The sequence below is a fragment of the Alligator mississippiensis genome, chromosome 11 (assembly GCF_030867095.1).
Source record: "Alligator mississippiensis isolate rAllMis1 chromosome 11, rAllMis1, whole genome shotgun sequence".
Classification (NCBI taxonomy): Eukaryota; Metazoa; Chordata; order Crocodylia; family Alligatoridae; genus Alligator; species Alligator mississippiensis.
In genome coordinates, this window is record NC_081834.1 from 54,423,396 (window position 1) to 54,445,275 (window position 21,880).

Genomic DNA, 21,880 nt, shown 5'->3' on the forward strand with positions numbered 1-21,880 from the left:
GATCTCACCTAGTCCAAGGTACTCAGGCTACAAAGCTGACAGGCACAGTCTGTAGCACAATCCTTGAAGAGAGAGACGATCTGTTCTTCCAGAGTCTCAAGAACAACAGGGGATGGTGTCAGCACAGGAGTTTTCTTCTTCTTTCCTTTTCCTCTCCTTCTCCTTTCTTTCTTCTTCTTCTTCTTCTTCTTCTTGAAGCACACACACTTTTTACAGATTTTTATACCCTCAGTTCAGCTGCTTCGAAGCACTCTCAATAGTGTAAATCATTGTCTTTTCTATTGACAAGGGGTTATCTGGTTTGGAACATCTCAGGAAACTGATTGATAATCAGGAAACACTTAAGATTAGGGAGTAACCCAAATACTTGGGAGTCAGCTTGAGATTCCTATGGATGGCAGATATACTGATGGGATATCTCATGGTTTCTTCAGGAACAATAGATAGCTTGCAGCATCAGGATTTTGGATTTTTACTTGTTGTGCACAAGCCTCAGCTTAGCATGACTTTTCCAGATTTTACTATAGTCTTTTAACAGACTTAAGACAATTATTGGGGTGCTCATAACCTTTTGTGGAGAGGACTCCCACCAGTCGTCTCAGGAAAAGTATGACAACACCTGTGATTAGGGTTCCAACAGGCTGGACGTTGTGATGAACCCTTAACCATTGTTCAAATGTTGCCCATACCCCCTCAGACTCGGTCTTTTGCCTCATCATTCCCTAACCCGGCAACCGAGTTTTAGTCAATCAAGTTTAAATAGGCCTCCCATAGTGGGACTGGGGAATGTACGGCCCGAGATGCCTATTAAACTTAGAGCTGTGTGTGTATGTCTGGGGGGGGGGAAAGTCCTTTGTAAATCCAGATTAGAACTGGTCTGATAAATGCTGAGCTGGGTGCGTGTGAACATGGGTTGATTAACATTTGAAGCACAGATTTCCCATCATGCAGTGCTCCCCTGCTTCTCTGGTCCCAGAATTCACTGCAGTCTCTGCTTCAGGCTTTCTGTTCTCCATCTCTCGTGTAAATGAATGGTCATCTGGTTCCATCTCGGATGCAAATGAGACCTAGGACAGTTGCTTCACTCTTGCCACCCTGACCTGGAGGGTCTTAGGTGCGTCTCTCACTGCATCTTAATCAGTTTCATTTAGGTAGAGGAGGGGAGGGAGGGGGGGGTGAGTCCTTTGTGAGTCAGACAGACTGCATCCTGTGCTAGGGTTGCCCAAGAATACAGAGCTGAGGCGTAACAATACCATCCCTTGCATGTAGACCGTTATCTTTGAACTGCATACCAAGGTCAAGGTATCCAAAGCATGCACAGTGACACCAACTCCTAAGCCTTTGGTTTACCTCCTCAATGCCTACACCTTCCCGTCTCCCCACTATTCAGTAGTCTTTCCTGCCATGTCTTGATGTCAAAATTAATAGGGGAGGCTGCACAGTGGGCAAGGCACACTTTTGAAGAGGTGGGCCACGTCTGCTTTAAGATCCCAACCCTGCCCCCAGCCTCATCCCAATTTTACTCTTGCTGAGCCCTCTAGCTCAGGGGCCTCTATTCAGGCCCTCTGGGAACACCCTATGATCACAGGTTCCAGAAACCACAATATCCACTACGTAGGCAGCTAGGAGCCCTGAGTCAGTTTCTCCCCTGCTTCACAGTCTAGGCAAGATTGACCTCATGTGGCCACAGAACGTACTTTAATGGCCCTGCTTTACAGTCCAGGCAAGCTATGCCTTGTGTGGGCACAGAATTTACTCTAGTCCTTATCCCCTGCCCACTCAGCGCAATGTCATGTTTAGGATATCCCCAATCATCCCCTTTCAGTGCTCTCCACATCCCCTACAGGTTCAACTCAGCTCTACAAGGAAACTGGAGAACTATAAAATATGAGCACCAGTCCCAGTTTAAAGGAGTGTCCCACATGGGGTTCACCATGCCCCTATGTGGTAGGCTCCAAGTAGAAAAGAAAACAAAACAGAAAGTGCCCGGGGTGCTCAGCTTGCCTCCTGAGTCCTCTCCCTGCAGTCTGGGCTCCAGTCCTGACACCTCTCAGACAAGGTCCCATCCCTGAAGGCTTCCACAGCCAGACTGCCTGCCCTGGCCTAAGGCTTGGTCTTATACAGGGCTCACTTTTGTTGAGAGCACCACATACAGCCACCAGCACAGTGGTGGGTGACAACCAGGGCCATCCATGGCAGGAGTGGGGGGGGCACAAATTGGAGCTATCGCCCTGGGCCCCGTGCTTTGGGGGGCCCCATGGAGCTGGGCAGAGCAGCAGCTCCACATCCAGCTGCTCACTACCCCCCCCACCCGCTGCCCCCCCACGTCCAGCTGCTCACTACACACCCTCAGCTTCTTCGGCTCTGGGATCAGAGCGGGGGGGTGGGGGGTCCCGCATTGGCTGATTTACCCCGAGCTCCACACTCTGCTTGGGTCACCTCTGGTGACCATGCACCGCCACTGGCATGGTGACAGCTGGCACTGTCCTATGTGTAGCTGCCACCATGGGCATCGAGCAGCTCTGCTACATCTCTTGTCTTGGCTATGAGCTGAGCTGGGAAAATAGTTACTCTTTTTAACTGGTTTGAGCGCAGGGCTGAAAACAATGTGCAGCAGAGCTGTGTGGAAGTCCCCTCTATTTCTACCCCTTGGGTCATCAGGCACTGCCTGCACCTGGATCCCGAAGCCATCTTGCTTCAGGCTCCCCTGCCTATCAGTTTGCTTCAGGCATCACCACACCGGCACAAGCAGAAGAGACATGGACATGAGGCAGAAGGAAGCAAGAGCAACGCGGGGAATCAGAACCAGGTAACCAGGAAATTAGGGAGGAGGAACCTCTACCAGGGACAGGATGCACTGGCAAAAGTACTAAAGGTAAGAGAGGAAAAGGTGGAGTGGGGTGGGTGATGGAGGGAAGAAGGGCTGGCTACGCCTGGACAACCATTCCCATTCTGGTAAAGGGTAGGGGCCTTGTTACACAGAACAGATAACTGAGCAATGAAAACAGCTCAGGAATCCAGATTCCCAGCTCTGCACTGCTCTAACCATTAGAGAGAGATTGGTCTGGACTCTGGGACTCTCTCATGCAAGAGGGAGTCCCGGAGTCCAGACTCTCAGCCGTACCCTCTGGATCCCCCCTTCCTCCCACACTCAGCTCCCCGTTCTCACTTCCACACGGCTCTGCTGCACATTGTTTTCAGCCCTGCGCTCAAACCAGTTAAAAAGAGTAACTATTTTCCCAGCTCAACTCATAGCCAAGACAAGAGATGTAGCAGAGCTGCTCGATGCCCATGGTGGCAGCTACACATAGGACAGTGCCAGCTGTCACCATGCCAGTGGCGGTGCATGGTCACCAGAGGTGACCCAAGCAGAGTGTGGAGCTCGGGGTAAATCAGCCAATGTGGGACCCCCCCCCCGCTCTGATCCCAGAGCTGAAGAAGCTGAGGGTGTGTAGCGAGCAGCTGGACGTGGGGGGGCAGCGGGTGGGGGGGGTAGTGAGCAGCTGGATGTGGAGCTGCTGCTCTGCCCAGCTCCATGGGGCCCCCCAAAGCACGGGGCCCAGGGCGATAGCTCCAATTTGTGCCCCCCCCCACTCCTGCCATGGATGGCCCTGGTTGTCACCCACCACTGTGCTGGTGGCTGTATGTGGTGCTCTCAACAAAAGGGGCCTCTAGTCACCCCCACTGTTTTCCCACCCCCTCCACTCGCCTGTCCACTCTTGTTCAAAAGGACAGGGCTGAGCAGCTCTCCACATGCTGTGAGACCCGGGTTGCTTTTACAAGCACCAAGCAGGGCTGTGGGCTGGGAAATGAGACTGCAACCAGGGGGAGCCTGTGGTGGGGCAGGACCCATATGCGCTGCACAGCGCTGTGACCGGATGTGGGAAAGGCCCGTGGGTGAGAGGTCACTTCCCTGGCGCTCCCTCGGGGGGTCCCACTGATGCAGGAGTCTCATGCTGTGTTTGGGATGCAGCTCCCCTGGGCTCCATGCCTACTTCCAGCCAAGTGCCCAATGCCACGCACAGCTACTTCCAGCCATGCTCTGCTCCACCCCCTCCCGCCTCCCGGCCTCCTCCCCCAGTGGCCATGGCCTTTAGAGCTGGGGAGAGGGATCCTGAGTTGTGAGTGGGAGCCGAGCACAGCAAAGACATGGGGCTTCAGACCTGAGCTCATGTCTCTGCAGGACAGAGACCAGGTCTGTGAGCCCAAGGAGAGCAGGGCTAGGCTGCAGCAGGGCACACAGCCTTGCAGACAGATGGGCCTCTCACTCCTGCATCCACTCCCCTTCTGCAGACCTTTCCAACTCATGTTCTTTAGCTCTCTGCATATTTTTATCTCCCAATTTGTATCCTACTTTCTGTCTCTCTCCCCCTTCCCCCTCTGTGTACTTCTCTCCATCGCTTTCTCTCTGTTCCCACTCACCACTCTCTCTCCCCCAATTGATTTTTTTATCCAACTCTTTCTCTCCTACTGGATATTCTTTCAATCTGCTTTTCTTTATCCCCTCTTGATCCTTTTATGTATCCATTTTCAAATCTATATATCAAATATATTTCTCCCTCCAACTCTTTTTGTTCCCATATGCCCACCTTTTTAGTTCTCTCTTTCTGTCAATTGATACATCTTTTTCTCTTACTGTGTTGTTTTTCTTTTTCTGAATGTATCACTCTCCCTCTTTCCAGTTATAAATAGCCAACCATCCCTTTGTTTCTGCTTTTCCAGAGTCCCTGACTCAGAGCTATCCAGCTACTGTCTCCTTACAGCTGAGGCTGTCTCTCTCCATCTTTCTTCATCTCTCCCTCTCTCACATGCACTTTGACCGGGGCACAGCTGACATTTCTAATTCTCCCATCAACAATGTCAGTGGGCTCTGACGATGCTGTTCCAGCGGAGACAGACTTAGGACACCCCTGCCTGGCATCAGTGCACTGACACAAAGGTCTGCATCATCTCCAGGTCTCTTACTCAACGTCAAGCCTTGGTACCGGGACCGGGGGACCTCACACCAGGGTGATGCTGGCTCTGAGGGGCTGTGCTTCCCTCTGACCAAGCCTTCCCCCAGACCACCTAGCCACTGGGATGTGAAGCAGCACTTGTTGCCCTCGACCTCCAGAGCCAGCTTCAAGCAATTCTGCTCCTCTGTGCACAGACAGGACAGCTAGGGTTACCCTGCCTATGGTGCTTCAGAGCCATTGCAGCTCCATAACTACTGGCTGTTGTCTTTCTGGCAAGAGGGAGATCAGAGATCATCGATCTGAGATCTGCTCACAAATTCTGAACTATTGGGCACAGCCCAGGCAGGAGGAATTGGGGCGATCACAACCAGCATTAAATGGAGGTGAGTCTGAGCTACAAAGGAGAGGGTGTGACATGGCCCTCTCCATGGGGGTGAGGGGAGGGAAGAGCAGAATGGCTGGAGGGAAAGACTGACCAACTGCCTTGGGCTAACACTGTGATAATGAGAGTGACTGACTGAATACGAGCTATGTGGCAGGATCTGGGCAATTAGACCACTAAGGCCCTCTGAAAAGCCCAGGAAAAACTGTTGTTACTGGATAAGGCCACAGATATTTTCAACTGTGCACTTGTATCTCGTGGCACTGTTGGTCTGGCTGTGCAGAACCTCAGTACAATTACAAGTGGATGCAGGTTTTCCTGTACAACTTCTAGTTTATGGATCTGGGCATGGAAAATTTTCCAGGCTCCCTTCTCTGTTCTTTGCTCCAATTTTACTCTCTTCTTCACAGTCTGTCTCTAGGACAGACAGTCAGGGGGATTTGTACTGAATCTGTATCACAACAAAACTGAGAGGCTTAAGCTAAGTTCTGTAGATCATTATTGCATGCGCTACTCATGCACACGATGAGAAGTGGTCTGTATCTGAGATGAGATTAGGGTCCCCTCGTGCCAGGCTCAACACAGACACATAGAGAGAGGCAGCCCCTTCCCCAGCTGAGATGTGGGCTCTATCTGCTGGGCTCTTCACAGATACCCTGAGACAGACAGTCTTTAATTCAGTTGAGACAAAGCCACATTGTTCCAGGTGCTGCACAGACAGGCCTGGAGAGAGACAGAAACTAGGTACTTTGATTTAACTACATAAGTAGCACAACGGAGAGGGAAAAGAATTATCATACTAATTTTATACAAGAAGCACATATTTATTCTCAAATAGAAGGAGGGACTGGCCAGAGACACAATACTGAGCTTGCAGCAGGAGGGGAATCTCTTGAATCCTCACCCTGCTGTAACCATCCTCCCAGACCATCATTTTCCAACCTTCTCTGTCACACACACTGTCTTTCACACCTCTCACAAGTCCATCACTTCAACTGAGAAAATTCAGCCAGGCATCAGTGGCCAAAAGCACTCCTGCTTCCTGGCTTGGAAGAGGTGTATGATAGTGAGGGTTTTCCTTGGCAGGGCAGAAGTCACTCCCCATGCATGCGCTGGCTTCTTAGAAAGATTAACAAACTCCTTAGAATATTTGTAAATTAACACCCATCAAAGACACCGGTGGGGAATTCCTGTATTTCAGGTTTTCTCCCATCCTTGTCTTCATTTTTCTTGCTTAATGCTGATTTCAAAAGAACAGAGAAGTCATGCAGCAGCTGGACAAAACTCATTTAATCTTTCTGCCTACCTGGTTTGTCACTTAGATTTCTCCTCTCTTTCTCTGCTCCAATCCTGTGTATACTTGAAATGTCATGTTTTAGAGTATAATACCCTCAGGAGTTTGCTATGCTGTCTTCTAGGTGTTCGGTATATTTTTTAGACTCTGCCTCATTTGAAAGCTCTGTAAGGTTAGTGGTGCTATCAAAGAGATCAGGATAAAGAGGAATGAGGCAGGATGTGAGGATGAAGGAAAAGTAAAAGCTAGCAGTTCAATTTATATTTGAGAGACTGCCTCATTTGACAGCTCTGTAAGGTTAGTGGTGCTACTGGAGAGAAATAAGAACACGGTAAAGAGGTAAAGAGGAATGAGACAGGATGTGAGGATGGAGGAAAGGTAAAAGCCAGAACTCACCAGAATGGATTGAGCAAGAATATGATGAGTGCTAGATCTGGGCACACTAATAGCTGTTGGCCACTGAAGGACATGTAGGGGTTTGAGACCTTTTTTTAGACAGCCCCTGTTCTCAGCAAAATGGGTCCTCCAGTGGAGTGAATGCAAAAACAAACTTTATTGAAATTTTCAAAATAGAATATTGCTAGCAAATAAAGAATAACATCATATACCCAAATGTAGAAGGATTCATACTTAGGTTAAAGTTCTACATCCGTGTCCTCCAACCTGTGGGTCATGACCCACTTTATGGGGGGGGCATAGGCGACATGTTAGAGAGGCATGGGGGGGGGTATGTGCCCCCCTCCCTCCCGATTTGTGTACCCACAGTAGGCACATTTCTGCAGCCTAGCTAGACTGGTACCAGCAGGCACTGCTTCATAGCCCAGCAGGCAGAAGCCCAGAGTGGGGCAGCAAGACTCAATGCTGCCATTGCTGGGACCCCCGCACCAGCTGCACTGCCACCAGCATGAAGGCCACTCTGCTTTCACCTCCTCCCACTGCCAGCCACTTGTATGCCGGGTGCAGCTCTATCCCAAAACCATGACCCAGCTGCCACTGCCACTGCCCTCAGGCTGCAGCTCTACCCTAGAGGGATGGAGGCATGGTGGGGATATGTGGGTGGCCTGAGAGGAGTGGTGGCAGCACCTGGGCCATGGTGGCAGAGTAGACCTGTGGTCCAATGCCTGAAAAGCTGGAGGCAGAAGGAAGTGAGAACAGCACAGTCCCACCCCTGTCCATTACTCCTTGCGTTGCTGTTGATATGGTTGGTGCTGGGGTCTCAGCAGTGTTGGTGGCAGCAATGAATCTCACCGCCTGGGGTGGAGGCAGTGGGCTGGGAATGAGTGGCACCAGGAGGGCTGGAGGGAGTGAGGGCTGTGGGTTAGGAGTGAGGAGTACTGATAGGACCAAGGGGCTATTTTCTACTTAAACTATTTACTGGGTCAGGACTGGCCATCAATGTTTACAAATGGGTCCTGGTACAAAAAAAGGTTGAGAACCACTCGTGTACATGGATGCTTTAGAAATAGGATGATGCAATGGACCCTGTTTTTACCAATGTAATTCTATAGACCCAAACTCTGCTCCAGGTTCTTTGACTTGCACACTCCTTGCTTTGCAGGTCTGATCAAAACTGGCAGGGCCACAGCAGTTTATTCTCCACTCCCACCTCTCAGCCTATCCTGTAGGAACACTACAACCCTAGGAAGCCTAGGTGATGTACTTTCACATAGAAATTTAATATATTTCAAGTGCTAGGTTGAGTTTCACTAGATTTTGCAGATATTTACTTCTCATAGGGCATGTATAGAAAAAATGAGGGGCATGTGTGCACAACACTTTAAAGCAGGTTAAATGCTTTTGCACCATTTTAATGGTGTTGGTGTTTGCATGTGTCCATGGTGTATTGAACATTAATTCCAGCTGCTGTAGAACATTCGGCAGCATACTGCGCCTTAAATGACACTGGAGCACAGCAAACTAAAACACATCTGAGAAGTTTTAATTCGCTGCCCTACAGCCATGAAGCGAAGCAACAGGCTCAGTGAGGCTCAGGGGCTGTGCAGGCAGCCTGGCAGCAGCCTGGGAAGGCAAGTTCCACCAAAGGAAAAAAAAAAAGCGGCAAGCCTGATCTTTGTTTTTCCTTCTGGAGCTTGCCTGCCTGCATGAGCTCCTTCCCTTCGTGGCTGCGGTGCCCCCCAGGACTTCCTGAGCCAGGTTCATTTGGATGAATGCCACTGGGGGGGGTGCCACTGCCGTGAAGCGAATTACCAACTCCCCCTCCCCCACCCTCCTACAGCCCAGGGACCGCTTCACCCGCTAGAGAGGAAGGTGAGGCATGGGTGTACACAACACGGGGGTTTACTTCACCCTAAATTGAAGTGGTGTTTTTAAAATCCCACCACTTCAATTTAGGGCCCCCATTTCATCTACACATGCCCATACATACCAGCTGCAGCTCCATTCTGCCTGCCTGACCTCTATAATTTCTAAGTTCCCCATAACCAATATCCACATGTGCTGGGGAACAACTGTAACCATGGACTGTGGCTAACCAAGAGTCCATTTTAAATCCAGTTTCCTATAGTCTAACTGGCCTCTGAAAAATTAGCACCCTCCACCAGAAACATTTACCTATATAGTAATGGGGAATAAGGCTGTAATTCTTTTTTTAGTGTTTGCTTTATTTCTAGGCTAGGAAAATCCAGACTTCTATACTACAATGAAAGTATGTCTTCACCTATGGATCACTGGCTCAACAGGGGCTGGGGTGGCATGGTTGCTAAGGTGAATAGTTGACAGCTCAGAGGTTGCAAACTTTGAGGCCAAAGCAGTAGCATTCACTGGATGGCTCAGTCAGATTCGAACAAATCTGTGAATTCCGCTAAATACCTTGTGACAAGGACATGAAAAGGGCAAGGACTGAATCATCAAATAGGATTATTCTGTATTAGTGCAAGCTGGTCCTGTAAGTAAAAAGTCTTTCAACGAAGAATGTGCCCAGATACTAATCTACCAACAAGCATGTATCAGACTCAGGATGTCTAGCTCCTTAAGGAGCTGGGGCTGAGTGCCTCCCACCTTGACCTCAGCACCATGGACTGTCCTTCTGCTCCCCCTATCCCCTAGGCCTGTGAGAAAAGGCAACTATTCGATTCAGATTCGGATTCAGCTGGTTCGGATTCAGCCGATTCAATTCGGAGATCCAAATCGCTTTCCTGATTTTATTTGGCCGATAAGCCACAGTGGGATGAAAATTGCATGGGTGGTAGCTCTTGCTGAGCCCACTAAGCATGCCAAGCTTCAAGGAGATAGGTTCAGGGGTTTCTGGGAAACTGCACCTCAAACTGCTGACAAGCAAAACTCATGACATAGGTGACACTGTGTATGTGTTAAGGTACAGTGGGGTGAAAACTGCAGGGGTGGTAGCCCCTGCTGTGGCCACAAAGCCTGCCAGCTGTCAAGGATATATGTGCAGGGTGAGCCTGGGTTCTAGGGCCCTGCACCTCTGGCCACGAGTAGGCAAAACTCATGACATAGGTGCTTGTGGGACTGTGTGTGTGTTCAGGTGCATCCTTCCTGGCACTGGGGCCTCTGCACAACATAGCGGTGTGCCTCCATGAGGCCTTCTCCTCCCCTACTGCCTTGGCCTGGTCCACCGCTGTAAACAACGGCAGGTTAAAATAACTTAACACCCAAGCACCAGCAGCATCAAAGGTACCAGACAGAACTGTCACAGAGCCTTTCTTTTTATAAAGGAATTGACAGCAACAAGTAAAGATGTTGTGTTGGATATATGTTACTTGTGGTATGTGGTGGCTTATCTTGTGTTTTTATGTTTATATGTTTATTATGAAAAAAAATAAAATAGTAAGAAAAATATATCTTAGGAAGCTTTTGGGTGGAAAAACCTTTTGTCAGGCTGAGGAAGTACCTGCAGTTGGTGTGTCTCCTGGTCCTGGATGGACGGAATAATAAAGAAGCCAGAGGCTGACCTGGCATGCAATGCAGGCAAGAAAGCCGGTCAGTGAAAATGGAAATGGAGGTGTTAGGGGGTGAGGGACAGGCTGGTGGGGGAGAAGGGGGGCGGGGGAGAGGGAAGTAGCAGCGCAAGTAAAAGTGCAGAGGTACCTGGGGAGTCAGCTGTCCAAGTTTTGCCTGCCTGCAGCCAGAGGTGCCGGGCCCCAGAACCCACACTTCCCCTGCAGTTTTCACGCCTCTGCGCCTTAACACACACACACTGTCACCTATGTCGTGAGTTTTGCTTGTCAGCAGTTTGAGATGCAGTTTCCCAGAAACCCCTCCACTTATCTCTTTGAAACTTGGCACACTTTTTTGCCTCAGCAAGAGCTACCAATCCTGCAATCTTGACCCCACTGTGGCTTAACAGACACACGTGACATGAGTTTTGCTTTCAGGATTTAAGGTGCAGTTTCCCAGAAACCCCTGCACCTATCACCTTGAACCTTGGCAGGCGTCATGCCCTCAGCAGAAGTTACCATCCTTGTAAGTTTCATCTGAATCAACCAAAAACAACAAAGTTATAGATATTTCATTGATTCCACATTATACCGTAGAGCTGAATCGCCGAATCTTTTCCGAATCGATTTGGAAGCTCCAAATTGATTTGGAAAACATTAACCTTCTAGTGATTCCATTTAGATTTATAGATTCAGCCTCTGAATCATTTGAATCATAACTGAATCACGATCCGAAGCTTTGCATAGCCCTACTATCCCCCAGGACAGGGGCAGGAAGCAGAAGCCACAGACCACAGAGGGAGCATGGAGGCCCCGTCTGCTACTGCAATCAGAGTTGTCAGTAAGTTGCTGTTGGCTGAGGGCTCAGGGACTGCAAAAGAGCCCCTTGTAGGCCAAATGCAGTCCATGAGTCACAGGTTGGACAGCCCTGTTGTAGATAGTCTCACACCATCTCTTAGACCTGCCACCATTTCCTAGTCATGGAGTCTAAACTGCTAACAATACTCACAATCCCAGCCTTCCAGCCTTTTCCAGGTGTAGCTGTTATCTGCTCACTAAGCTGCACAGCTCTCCATGATTCACGTGCACCAGACACTGCCAGTCACGTTCTGATACCTGTTATCACCAACCTCCTTCCCGAAGGGTCCTTGTCACCCTTCCTTTTTCTGTACCTACAGGTGATGCATAGCAGAGCAGCATGGCAGAACCTGAAAGAAGAAAACCAGAGTACTGCCGAGGAATTCATCCTGCTCGGGGTGTCTGATCAACCACAGTTGGAGCTGTTGCTGTTTGTGCTCATTTTAGTCAGCTACATGATGACGCTGCTTGGGAATGTCACCATCATTGTCGTCTCTCGGCTGGACCCCCATCTCCACACACCCATGTACTTCTTCCTCAGCAACCTCTCCTTCCTTGACATCTGCTATACTACCAGCGTTGGCCCCCAGATGCTGGTGAACTTTCGTAGCATGCGCAGGTCAATTTCCTGGGGCAGCTGCGTGGCCCAGCTCTACATCTCCCTTGGCCTGGGGTCCACAGAGTGCCTCCTGCTGGCAGTCATGGCCTTTGATCGCTACGCTGCTGTCTGCCGGCCCCTGCACTACTCAGCAATTATGAGCCAAAACCTCTGCCTGCTTATGGCTGCTGGATCCTGGTTTGGTGGTCTGGTCAATTCACTGGCACAGACAGTGCTAACTATGCAGCTGCCACGATGTGGTCGGAACCATATTGATCACATCTTCTGCGAGGTGCCCGCCTTGCTCAAGTTGGCCTGCACTGACACTTCCTTCAATGAGGCAGAACTGCTTTCTGTTAGTGTGATCTTCCTGGTGGTGCCTGTGAGCCTGATCCTCATCTCCTACGGCTACATTGGTGCTGCTGTGTTGAGGATCCGCTCGGCTGAGGGCAGGCGCAAGGCCTTCAGCACCTGCACCTCCCACCTGGCTGTGGTGTCACTTTTCTATGGCCCCGGCATCTACACATACCTGCAACCTCCCTCCAAGGGTCAGGGCAAGATTGTCTCCCTGTTCTACACAATGGTCACCCCAATGCTGAACCCCCTGATCTACACACTGAGGAACAAAGAGGTACATGGGGCCCTGAGGAGGCTGCTTCAGAGAAAGCCAGGCCTTACAGGTTGGGCTTAGTTCATTGACCTGGATCCCTCTGTTCCCCATGCCTCCTGGAGCATTTCCATGTCTTCCACTTTTAGCCCCCCAAAATCCCATTTCTTTTTACTCTCTTCAACCCTTTAGGTCTCTTCTATCTCCTGCAACTGATTATATGAAATCAGGAAGTTAGCCAAAGGCTTGATTTTCATTTAGAAACCAAGTTTCTGCTCCCAGGACAGAAAGAAATTGTGACCCACAGCCTGTTCTTCTGATGCAGTACTGGCAGACTGCATAGGGTGCCTGCCAGTTGAAGGGGAGATGTAGCTGGTGTAGAAACCTGCAGTTGAGTCCAGAGCTGATTATGGGGTTATCTGACCCAGGGATTCTGCAGTAGGTGGCTAGGGCTGATTGGAGGGATTCATCTAACCCAGGAGAAGGGCTGGGCTTAAGGCAGATATAAGCCTGGTCCCTGAGCAGGGCTGGCAGTAAGCTTTTGGAGCCAGCTGAGAGAACACCACCTCAGCAGGATGGCTGCAGCTCTAGGAAGTCAGCATTTGAAGCAGTCTGTAGGTTTGGGAAGGAACTAAGTGTGGAGGAGGTTCCCAGGGACCCAGGAAGGGGTCCGCATGAGCCCAGAAAGAGAGACCAAGAGCCAGTGGGCTCTGGCTAATCCAGAAAGAGGAGCCAAGTATATAGGACCCATTTCAGGGTGAGCCCAGAGAGAAGGGCCAAGCATGTAGGACCTGAAGAGGGGTGTGACACCTAGAAAAAGGCTGCCAGTATGAGGCCTGATGAGTCCAGGGGCCAAGTATGAGGGACCTGATGAGGTATGTAAGCAAGCCAGAGAGCAGGGCCAAGTGTAAGGGACCTATTGAAGAGTCTGGGGGGTCCAGAGGGACCGGAGGATGAAAGAACCAGGGGAGCCCAAGGTAAAGAGACTGAACTAGGGCCAGCAGGCCTGGGAGTCTGTAGCTCAAGATGGGTGAGGCTGGAGTCTTACAGACCAGGATGGGCAAAGATAGCCAGAACTGGGAGGCTTGTGGCAGTGTTGCTTCTAGACAGTACCACTGATGGCAAATTCCAGGGAAGGGCAAGTATAAGGCACCCAAAAACACCATCCCCCATTGCCTTATGGGTTACCTTTTGGTGGGGAAAGGCTAGGGGAGCACATCCTGAGAAAAAAGCACTGGAAGGAGGTTTCGGTGGTCCTAGGGCCCAAAGAGGAGGCCAGTTAGAAGGAGCAGAAATCTCAATGGACCCATGCAGGGCCAGGGCCCAAGAGGGGTCAAAAAGTCCAGGAGAGACCACTGCAGAGCCTGCCAGACCTGAAGAAGCCTGGAGATCTCAATTGGCCTGAGGCAGGGCCAGGACCTTGGAATGGATAGGGAAAAGGTCCATGTATGGCCACAGCCTGAAAGGAACAGGATCGAGGAGACTGTGGCCCAAAATGACAATGGCTAAGGTGGTGCCACTCGAGTTGGGGAGGGTCCAAAGGAGAAATTGAGAACAGGACCCTGAGGCTGAGAGCGTACCCAGCAGGAAGAGCTGGAGCTGAGAGAAAGTAAAACCAGAAGTAAGTCCAGAAGTGTCCAGAGGCTGCGGGGAAAGAGTGGGATCAGAGGTCCAGCAAGGAGCCAGGAAAATATGAGAGCAGACAGGTCCAGAGGCCTGGAGAGAGGCCAGGAATGTGTGGGACTAAAAGTGTCCAGGAAGAGACCAAGGAACCTGGAAGCTAAGAGAGGGGCCAAGTGAGAAACTGAGGGTCCTGAGGGCCCAGACAGGGGCCAAATGAGAGACTAAGGGGTATGGCATCCCAGGGAAGGGCTGAGGGAAACACCAAGAGCTCTAAGGGCCCAGGGGAGGCTTGTGTGTGTAATGAGAGAACGGCAATGAGGATGACATCTGTGAGGCTTGGGGCATGGAATAGGGACAGATCGGAGCTATGCAATTAGCCCATAGAGTGCAGACCACAAACACCAGGTGATCATTGAATTAAGACCAGGGCAGCCTCCTGCATCTTAAATAACCATTAATTATCAAGGCGTGGCAAGTGAGAAGGGCCAATTGCCCATAGAATAGGGTAAAAGGACATTTTTTTTTGGCTTCCAGGGGCTTCATGGTGACCTTTGGAGATGGTACCCTGTGACAGTGACTATGTGCATTTGTGGCATGACCTCACACCAGGCCTCTCAGCAGAGCTGGAACTCTACTTCAGCCTGGGCAATATGTTTTTTTTTAACATATCCACAGCTAGCTACCACATACCATAGGCTGATCTTATTTGGTCCTTCATTTTCTTCCTGACATATTGTGCAAAAGCAATAAGGAGGGCATTAGTGTTAAAAGAGGCCTCAACTTAACCTCAGGGGGATCTGGACCCACATCTGCCACTGCCCTGCAAAGTGTTCTGGTCATCTGAATGTGAAGTGGGCAGAGCTGAGAAGATTCTCTGCTCCTCCAGGTACAGCCGGCTTACAGAGAGGAAAAGGTTGCAAGAGTCCTGGAGCCCAAAGCTGTGTCTGCAAAAAGCACATCTACTGTGCTCCCAATGTTGTTTATTCATTTTATCCAAAGACCATTAAATGCAATGAGCATAATCAATGTCAGGGGCAGAACCAGGACTCCTTTTCTCCAAGCCCAAGGACCTCCTCCTGCAGATACAAAATCAGGCTCCCTCTTGCATGTTCTTCTAGTTGTATGACTCTTGCATCCTTTTTCTCACAGTCAGCTAGTTTCAGCAGGAGGGGTGGTGCTCTCAGCTTTGCATAGGCCATGGTCTGGGGCTTCTGGCACTATTCTGAGAACTGGGAGGTGAGAATCTTAGACTCAGAGGCTTTCAGTATGGAAAGTAGAAGGCTAAGGCAGGGTTATGGTAGAGGTCTATAAAATCATGAGGAGTATGGTTCAAGTGAACAGGGAACTGTTGGTCACCATGTCCCAGAACACTAAAAGGAAAAGACACCTGATGAAATCAGCAGGTGACAGGTTTACAATTAATAAGAGAAAGTACCTTTTTATGCACTCTGAAGATAACTTGGAATTCTTTGCACAGGAGTTCGTGGAGGCAGATAAAATAGGTTCAAGAAGAGACTGGAGAGTTTCATGGATGATTGATGGCTATTGAATGGGACCATTGGCAGCTGTAAACCAATAAATGCCATGGAGGTTATTTAATATTAGATACATCCAACTAGAAATGTCTGGTTCAATGCTCTCCCTTTATAGCACCCACTTCTGCCACTGTTGGAAACAGGATGTTGGGCTAAATAGACCATTAGTCCAGCCCAGTATGGCACTCGTCATGTTCTTATGCTATGTTGTCAAGTTGGAAAGGGCATTCAAGTCACCCAAGGTCATCTGGTCCAAGCACCTGAATGAATGCTTGAATGTTACTTCTTAATCAGCCCTGTCTAATGATACTTATCCAGCCTGTGCTTCAAAACTTCCAAAGAAGGAGATCCCACAACTTCTCCAAGCACTCTATTCTACTTACATTTATCTGTGTTGAGTTAATTCTGTAGCCTCAAATCCCTGCAAGGCTGAGGGGGAGCTAAAGCCTTGGCCTCCAATTTCCAGAACAGGTGCCCTCACTAATAGGCCATTACACAAAGCTCAGCCACCGCTGCCCACAGCTGAAACTGGATCACAGCAACCTGAAGCAGGTGAGGGATCCAGCTATTTTGTGGTTTTTGGAAAGAGTGAAATACAGTCACTTTTGGGGACATGCAGAATTTAACTATGCAAGTGGGACTAAGTGGAACTAGAAGCAACATAGGCTGTCTGTTTCTGTTTCCCATCCCCTGTTTCTGTTCTTTTGGAGGACTAGAGACTCCATCACCAAATAAAGAGGCAACAAACCAGTCTCTCATTGGTTCTGTAACTGCTCTACCTTCAAAACATATCTAAAGATCAATGGAAAGATTTTTTTCAAGAGGCACTGCAGTGGTCACATAGACATAGATGCACATGTTTGATGATTCAAGGTGGCCAAAAACAGAGAGTACCCAGGTCATACTGAAAATCAAGTATTCACAACATTGAGTTTGGCAAAAATCATGAGACTTAAGTATATTGTAACTTCTGCAGTCTTTGCTTTGTTTTTTGCTTTCTAAGCCCTCAGGCCAGAGTGGGTTTTTTAAATTCAGACTCTACTCCACATCCCCAAAGAGTAAAAATATGCTTGTTTATTCATGATTGCCAACATTGTCTCATAATCATGGTAGCGTAACGTGATTTTGTAGGCACAAAGGTCCGGGAATTATGCAAGAGGCATGGAAATGTTTATGCTTTCATCTTGTATTGGTCTATCTGCATGACTAGAATAAAGTTAGACACACTTTTGAATGCAAGACCTAACGAACATCCTGCATTGAAAATCTTGTCTTATTTTCTTCGAAATAGGCAATTGGTCCAAAAAGACAGAGGTTACCAACCCCCGGACTGTAGCTCAGTGCTGGGCCGTGAAGGGATGACTGCCACTCCACTGGAGGGTTAGGTGCCGGACCAGAAGTCCAGAAGTGGCCGGCATACTGCAGACCGGTAGCCAACCCTTTTTTATACAGAGTATAAAAGTATAAAAGTACACTAGTCGCTTCCGGTCTGCGGTTTGCCAGTCCATGGTCTAAAAAAGGTTGGGAACCACTGCAATTAGCTATATCGCCCCAAAGTGCCAAAGTGATACTGAAAAACAAGTATTCACAATATTGAGGCGTGCAAAAATCATGGGACTTAAACAAATTGTAACTTTTGCAGTGTGTTGCTTTGCTCCCCAAGTCTCAGGGAGGGACAGCCTCCCTCATGCCTCACCACACCCCTGTCCTCTAGTTCACAACATCCCTCCTGGCTCCTTACTTCTTCCTGCCCTATTTCTGCATCCATTTCCTGGGTCCTCAGCCTTCAGATCCCTTGATGCTCCCTGCTTACCCATGGAAGAATCACGGTGGTCACCCTTCATTGAGTTCATAGACATTAGGGGAGCATCTACACATGCAAACGTGCGCTTGCAGTAGCTCATATAGAAGTGGTGCAAATTTGAGGAGGGGCTTTTTGCCTCAGTGCACGTGCCCAGACATGCACTTTGGTGTGGGGCAAATTGTGCCACCTGGGGCAAAATAACCCTGCCTGGCTCCTCCTGGGTCTGCAGCCAGGGGAAGCTAGAGCTGGGAGCCAGTACCTGTGCTGTCCCCAGCAGCATAAAAAGCTGGCCTGTCCTGGCCCCATCAGTGCAAAAAACTGCCCTGCCAAGTAGCAGGGCTACTCACTCTCAGGAGCTCCGGGTGTTACTCAAATTGCCAATTGCCCAAATCAAAAGCAAGACCTGATAAGGGGGGATAAGACAAAGTGCTGTGTTTATTGATTACATGAATTAGATGTGGAAGTTTGAACACACCATTCATACAAACACACACAAATTATTATGCACATCATTACACACAGACACACTTATACACAAAACAACCACATACATCAGATATAGTTACCAGCAATAGCTGCTCAATATCAGCACAGGGTGGCCAACCTCAGCTTATTGAGTAGATGATGATATTAGAAGATAGCAGCTTGGAGAAAGATCTTGGAGATAGCAACTTGGAGACAGCAGCTTGGAGCAGGGTGAACAGACGCATCTGTGTGCTGACAAAACAGCAGTAGAGAGAGAGAGACTCACCCAACTTGGCATTTTCAAAGTCTTCTTTTATAGGGGTTGGCATCCTTTGTTTCGGTACTTTGGGATTTTCCATACTCAGCTTCTGTTTTTGCAGTTGTTTTTCTTTTGTCTTCAGCTTATCTCAGCCTTGGAGTGTTCTTGCTGCCCATCTGGCAGGATGGGTGCATTCCTTCTCCTTGTTATATTCTTTGTGCCCTAGGCCTAAAAGGGATTCTTCAGCCATTCATTAATTAGTTTGCTGACCCGTAACTTACATTTGGCACCTTGCTGCGTACATAAACAGTTAAATCTTCTTCTCCCATCTCTATGCCATTCTCTCACCAGTCACCCTTTTACACACATACATAAAGGCTATGCAGAATTCATTCACTTATGTCAAGCAGAAGGATACAAAATGGAGTTTACAAGTAGCTTACAGGACAAGACTAACATGGCTACATCTTACTATTAATACACTCTATGTTAACATCAGCTACATTAGTTCAGTTCCTGCTACACTGCGGCCCAGCCAATTGCTACCTGGAGACACTACCCCTTGTGCCAGCTGGACTGCTGAAGCAGCCCTGAGAGTTCCCTGAACCCTCTACCCACTGCAGCAGTCTGGCAGTGGGGGCTGCTTCCTGGCTGTGACCTGCTGCCCACCTGCCAGACCCAGATGGGGATTGCACAGCCAGTAGAGACATCTGTCCCTCTACGCCAGCTGCCAGTGGGCTGTGGCTGCAGAGTTGGCCTTTGTGCAGCACTACTGCCATGTGTGCCCCCTGCCCAGCCATCTGGGCAGCTATCACCCGGAACATGTTCCAGGTGTGGTGGCCTGCTTTGAACTGTCAAAGCATGTCCTCCTGGCCCTAGCTGGCCAGGAGGTCAGCATCCTCCAGCTGGGTCCAAGGTGCCAGCTCTGAGTAGGTAGGGTCCTGCCACTGGCCTCCCTAGCAGGAATTCTGGTGTTCTCTAATTGAAAACTGAAAAATCCTTGATAAAAAAATCCCAAAGTGACTCTGTAAAATACCCATGTTCCTCCACAATTAAAACAAAAGACCACTATATATATAAATATATATATATATATATATATATATATACATACATACACACACACACACACACACATACAGAGAGAGAGAGAGAGAGAGAGAGAGAGAGAGAGAGAGAGAGAGAGAGAGAGAATCAGTCGAGCAATGTTTTATTGATATATCTACAGTGTTAACGCAATTTGGAAGCCTACCAGTGTCTCTATCATCATAATAAAGTGAATTCTAAATACCTATACATTTTGCTATAGGTTATACACCCCCACCCCCTGCACAGGGGCCACAGCCCCACCCCCACGTCCTCCCACAGCCCCCTGGATTGCTGCCCTGCCTGGCCACATTCCCCACCGGTTCCTGCAGGCCCCCCCCCCCGATGGCTGCCCCACCCATCCCCATCCCCCCCTGCTCCCCCAGCCCCACAAAGGCTGCCCTGCCAGGCGCCATCTCCCACTTGCACCCCTAGCCCCCCAATGGATGCCCCCCTCCCAGTCTCCAGCACTTAAAAAAAAATAAAAAAGAAAGCCTCTAGCTATTGCAGTAGCAGGGGCTCTGGGGCCTTCTGGCAGAGCCCACCCTCCTCCCCACCATGCAGCAGGGGGCAGTGGGGCCTGGGCTGGGGCTGTCACCTGGCCCCGCACTGGGTGGGGGGCCCCAGTGATCCTGATGGCAGCTGGAACTGCTGGTGAGTGCTGGGGGGGTTTGTTTTTTTTAATTGCTGGGATGCTGGGGTGGGTAGGGCAGGGCTGGGGGATGGGGCCAGGCAGGGAAGGGATCGGGGGGGGGGATTAGGGGGCTGGGGGGGATGGGGCCAGGTGGGGCAGGGACCCGGGGGAATGGGGGAGCAGGTGGAACCGGCGGGGGTCTCCCCCATGGTCCCCTCCCCCCACCTCCAGCCCCCCCCTTTACTAACAGCACTGGAGCCTGGGTCCAGGTCCCTGTGGCTGGCACGCTGCCTGCCCTGCAGGGGAAGGCAGTGTGCTTTAGCACCAGGGTGAGGGCCAACCATAGAGACGCTCTGGCAGCCAGAGCATCTCTGTGGAGGACCCAGCCTCTGGTTGCCTCAGGGCATGGTCCAGGACTGTGCCCTGCCCCACTTTTTTCTCTGTGGGATTTTTTGACCCCTGGATACCCAGGGGTCTAATTTTGACCCTGCGCTGCAGATTTGCAGCACGGGGAACATTTTCTCATTCCTGCATGTGCCCCTTGTAGTGTCTCAAATGAGTTTGAGTCACTTTAAGAGACACATGGGGGCTTGTCTGGACATGGCTAGGGCTAGAAGGGACCTTGGAGATCATTGAGTCCAGCCTCCTGCTCCAGGGGCAGGAAGTCAGCTAGAGTCAAATGATCCCAGTAAGATAAACGTCCAAACATTTCTTAAAGGAGTCCAGAGTAGGTGCTTGCACCACCTTTGGAGGCAGTGTATTCCAGGACCTGGGGACTCGGACAGTAAAGAAGTTTTTCCTTAAGTCCAGCTTAAAACGTTCTTGGAGGAGTTTGTGACTGTTGGACCTTGTCATCCCCTGGGGCACTCTGGTGAATAGGTGTTTCCCCAGATCCTGATGCACAGCCCTGATGTACTATAAACTGCCACCAGGTCACCCCCGGGCCTGCGCTTTTCCAGACTGAAGAGTCCCATGGCTCTCAGCCTCTCTTCATGAGGCCTGTTTTCTTGCCCTCTGATCATGCACATGGCTCTCCTCTGGACTCACTCAAGCTTCTCAACATCCTCCTTGAATTGTGAAGCCCAGAAGTAGATGCAGTACTCCAGCTGTGGCCCCACCAAGGCCGAGTACAGTGGGAGGATGACATCCTGAGTTTTACTTGAGAAGCATCTATGGATGCAAGCCAGAGTTTGGTTTGCATTACCAACTGCAACATCAGATTGCAGGCTCATGTTCATCTTGTGGTCAATCATGACCCCCAAGTCTCTTTCGGCCACGGTGCTAGCGAGTGTAGCACTGCTGAGCCTATCAGCTTGCTGCAGGTTTTTTTTTTCTTAAGGTGGAGTATCTTAAATTTGTTGGTATTGAATGTCATCAGGTTTGTATCCACCCACTTTTTAAGCCTATCCAAGTCAGTCTGGATCACCAGCCTATACTCAGGTGTGGACGCTCTACCCCAAAATTGGTTGGTACCAGGGGAATCTGAGGCAGGAACCAACACCTGTGACTTCAGTGGGATCACCCCCCTTAAAGGAAGAGGATAATTCCCCCTACTTATTTCGGGAGGGTGAAACTGGCTCAATAGTGGGACACATGAGGCAATATCACCAATTTCCTCCAAAAGGGTGACACTGGATCAAGATTTGGATGAATGAAGAAAGACACATGGGACAGCATGATTCATTTGTGTGCAGCAGCATTCCCTGATTCATATATGAATTACTTACTGACTCATGTTGATAAGTAAATAACTCCTCCTAAAAGCAGAACACACCACACCTGTCCACCAGTTACGTCACTCTGAAGCTGTGGGGGTCCTAACTGCACACGGGACTAGAAGGACGCTGGCCACACCCAGCTAGG

The 21,880-nt window shown here is 49.7% G+C and overlaps 1 protein-coding gene across 1 annotated transcript; it reads left to right on the forward strand.

Moving 5' to 3' along the window:
- Positions 1-11,047: 11,047 nt before the first annotated feature.
- LOC132243692 (putative olfactory receptor 2B8) lies at positions 11,048-12,695 on the forward strand. The gene is made up of 2 exons (XM_059714084.1): positions 11,048-11,074; positions 11,727-12,695. The coding sequence occupies exons 1-2, from the start codon at positions 11,048-11,050 to the stop codon at positions 12,693-12,695; spliced, it is 996 nt and encodes a 331-aa protein (XP_059570067.1).
- Positions 12,696-21,880: the final 9,185 nt, after the last annotated feature.

Excerpts from the sequence above, each read along its gene's own strand:
- LOC132243692 (XM_059714084.1), top strand. The coding sequence starts at position 11,048 with ATGCCCTCAGCAGAAGTTACCATCCTT. Across the intron at positions 11,075-11,726 it reads CAGCAGAAGTTACCATCCTT|GTGATGCATAGCAGAGCAGC; the intron begins GTAAGTTTCATC and ends CTGTACCTACAG.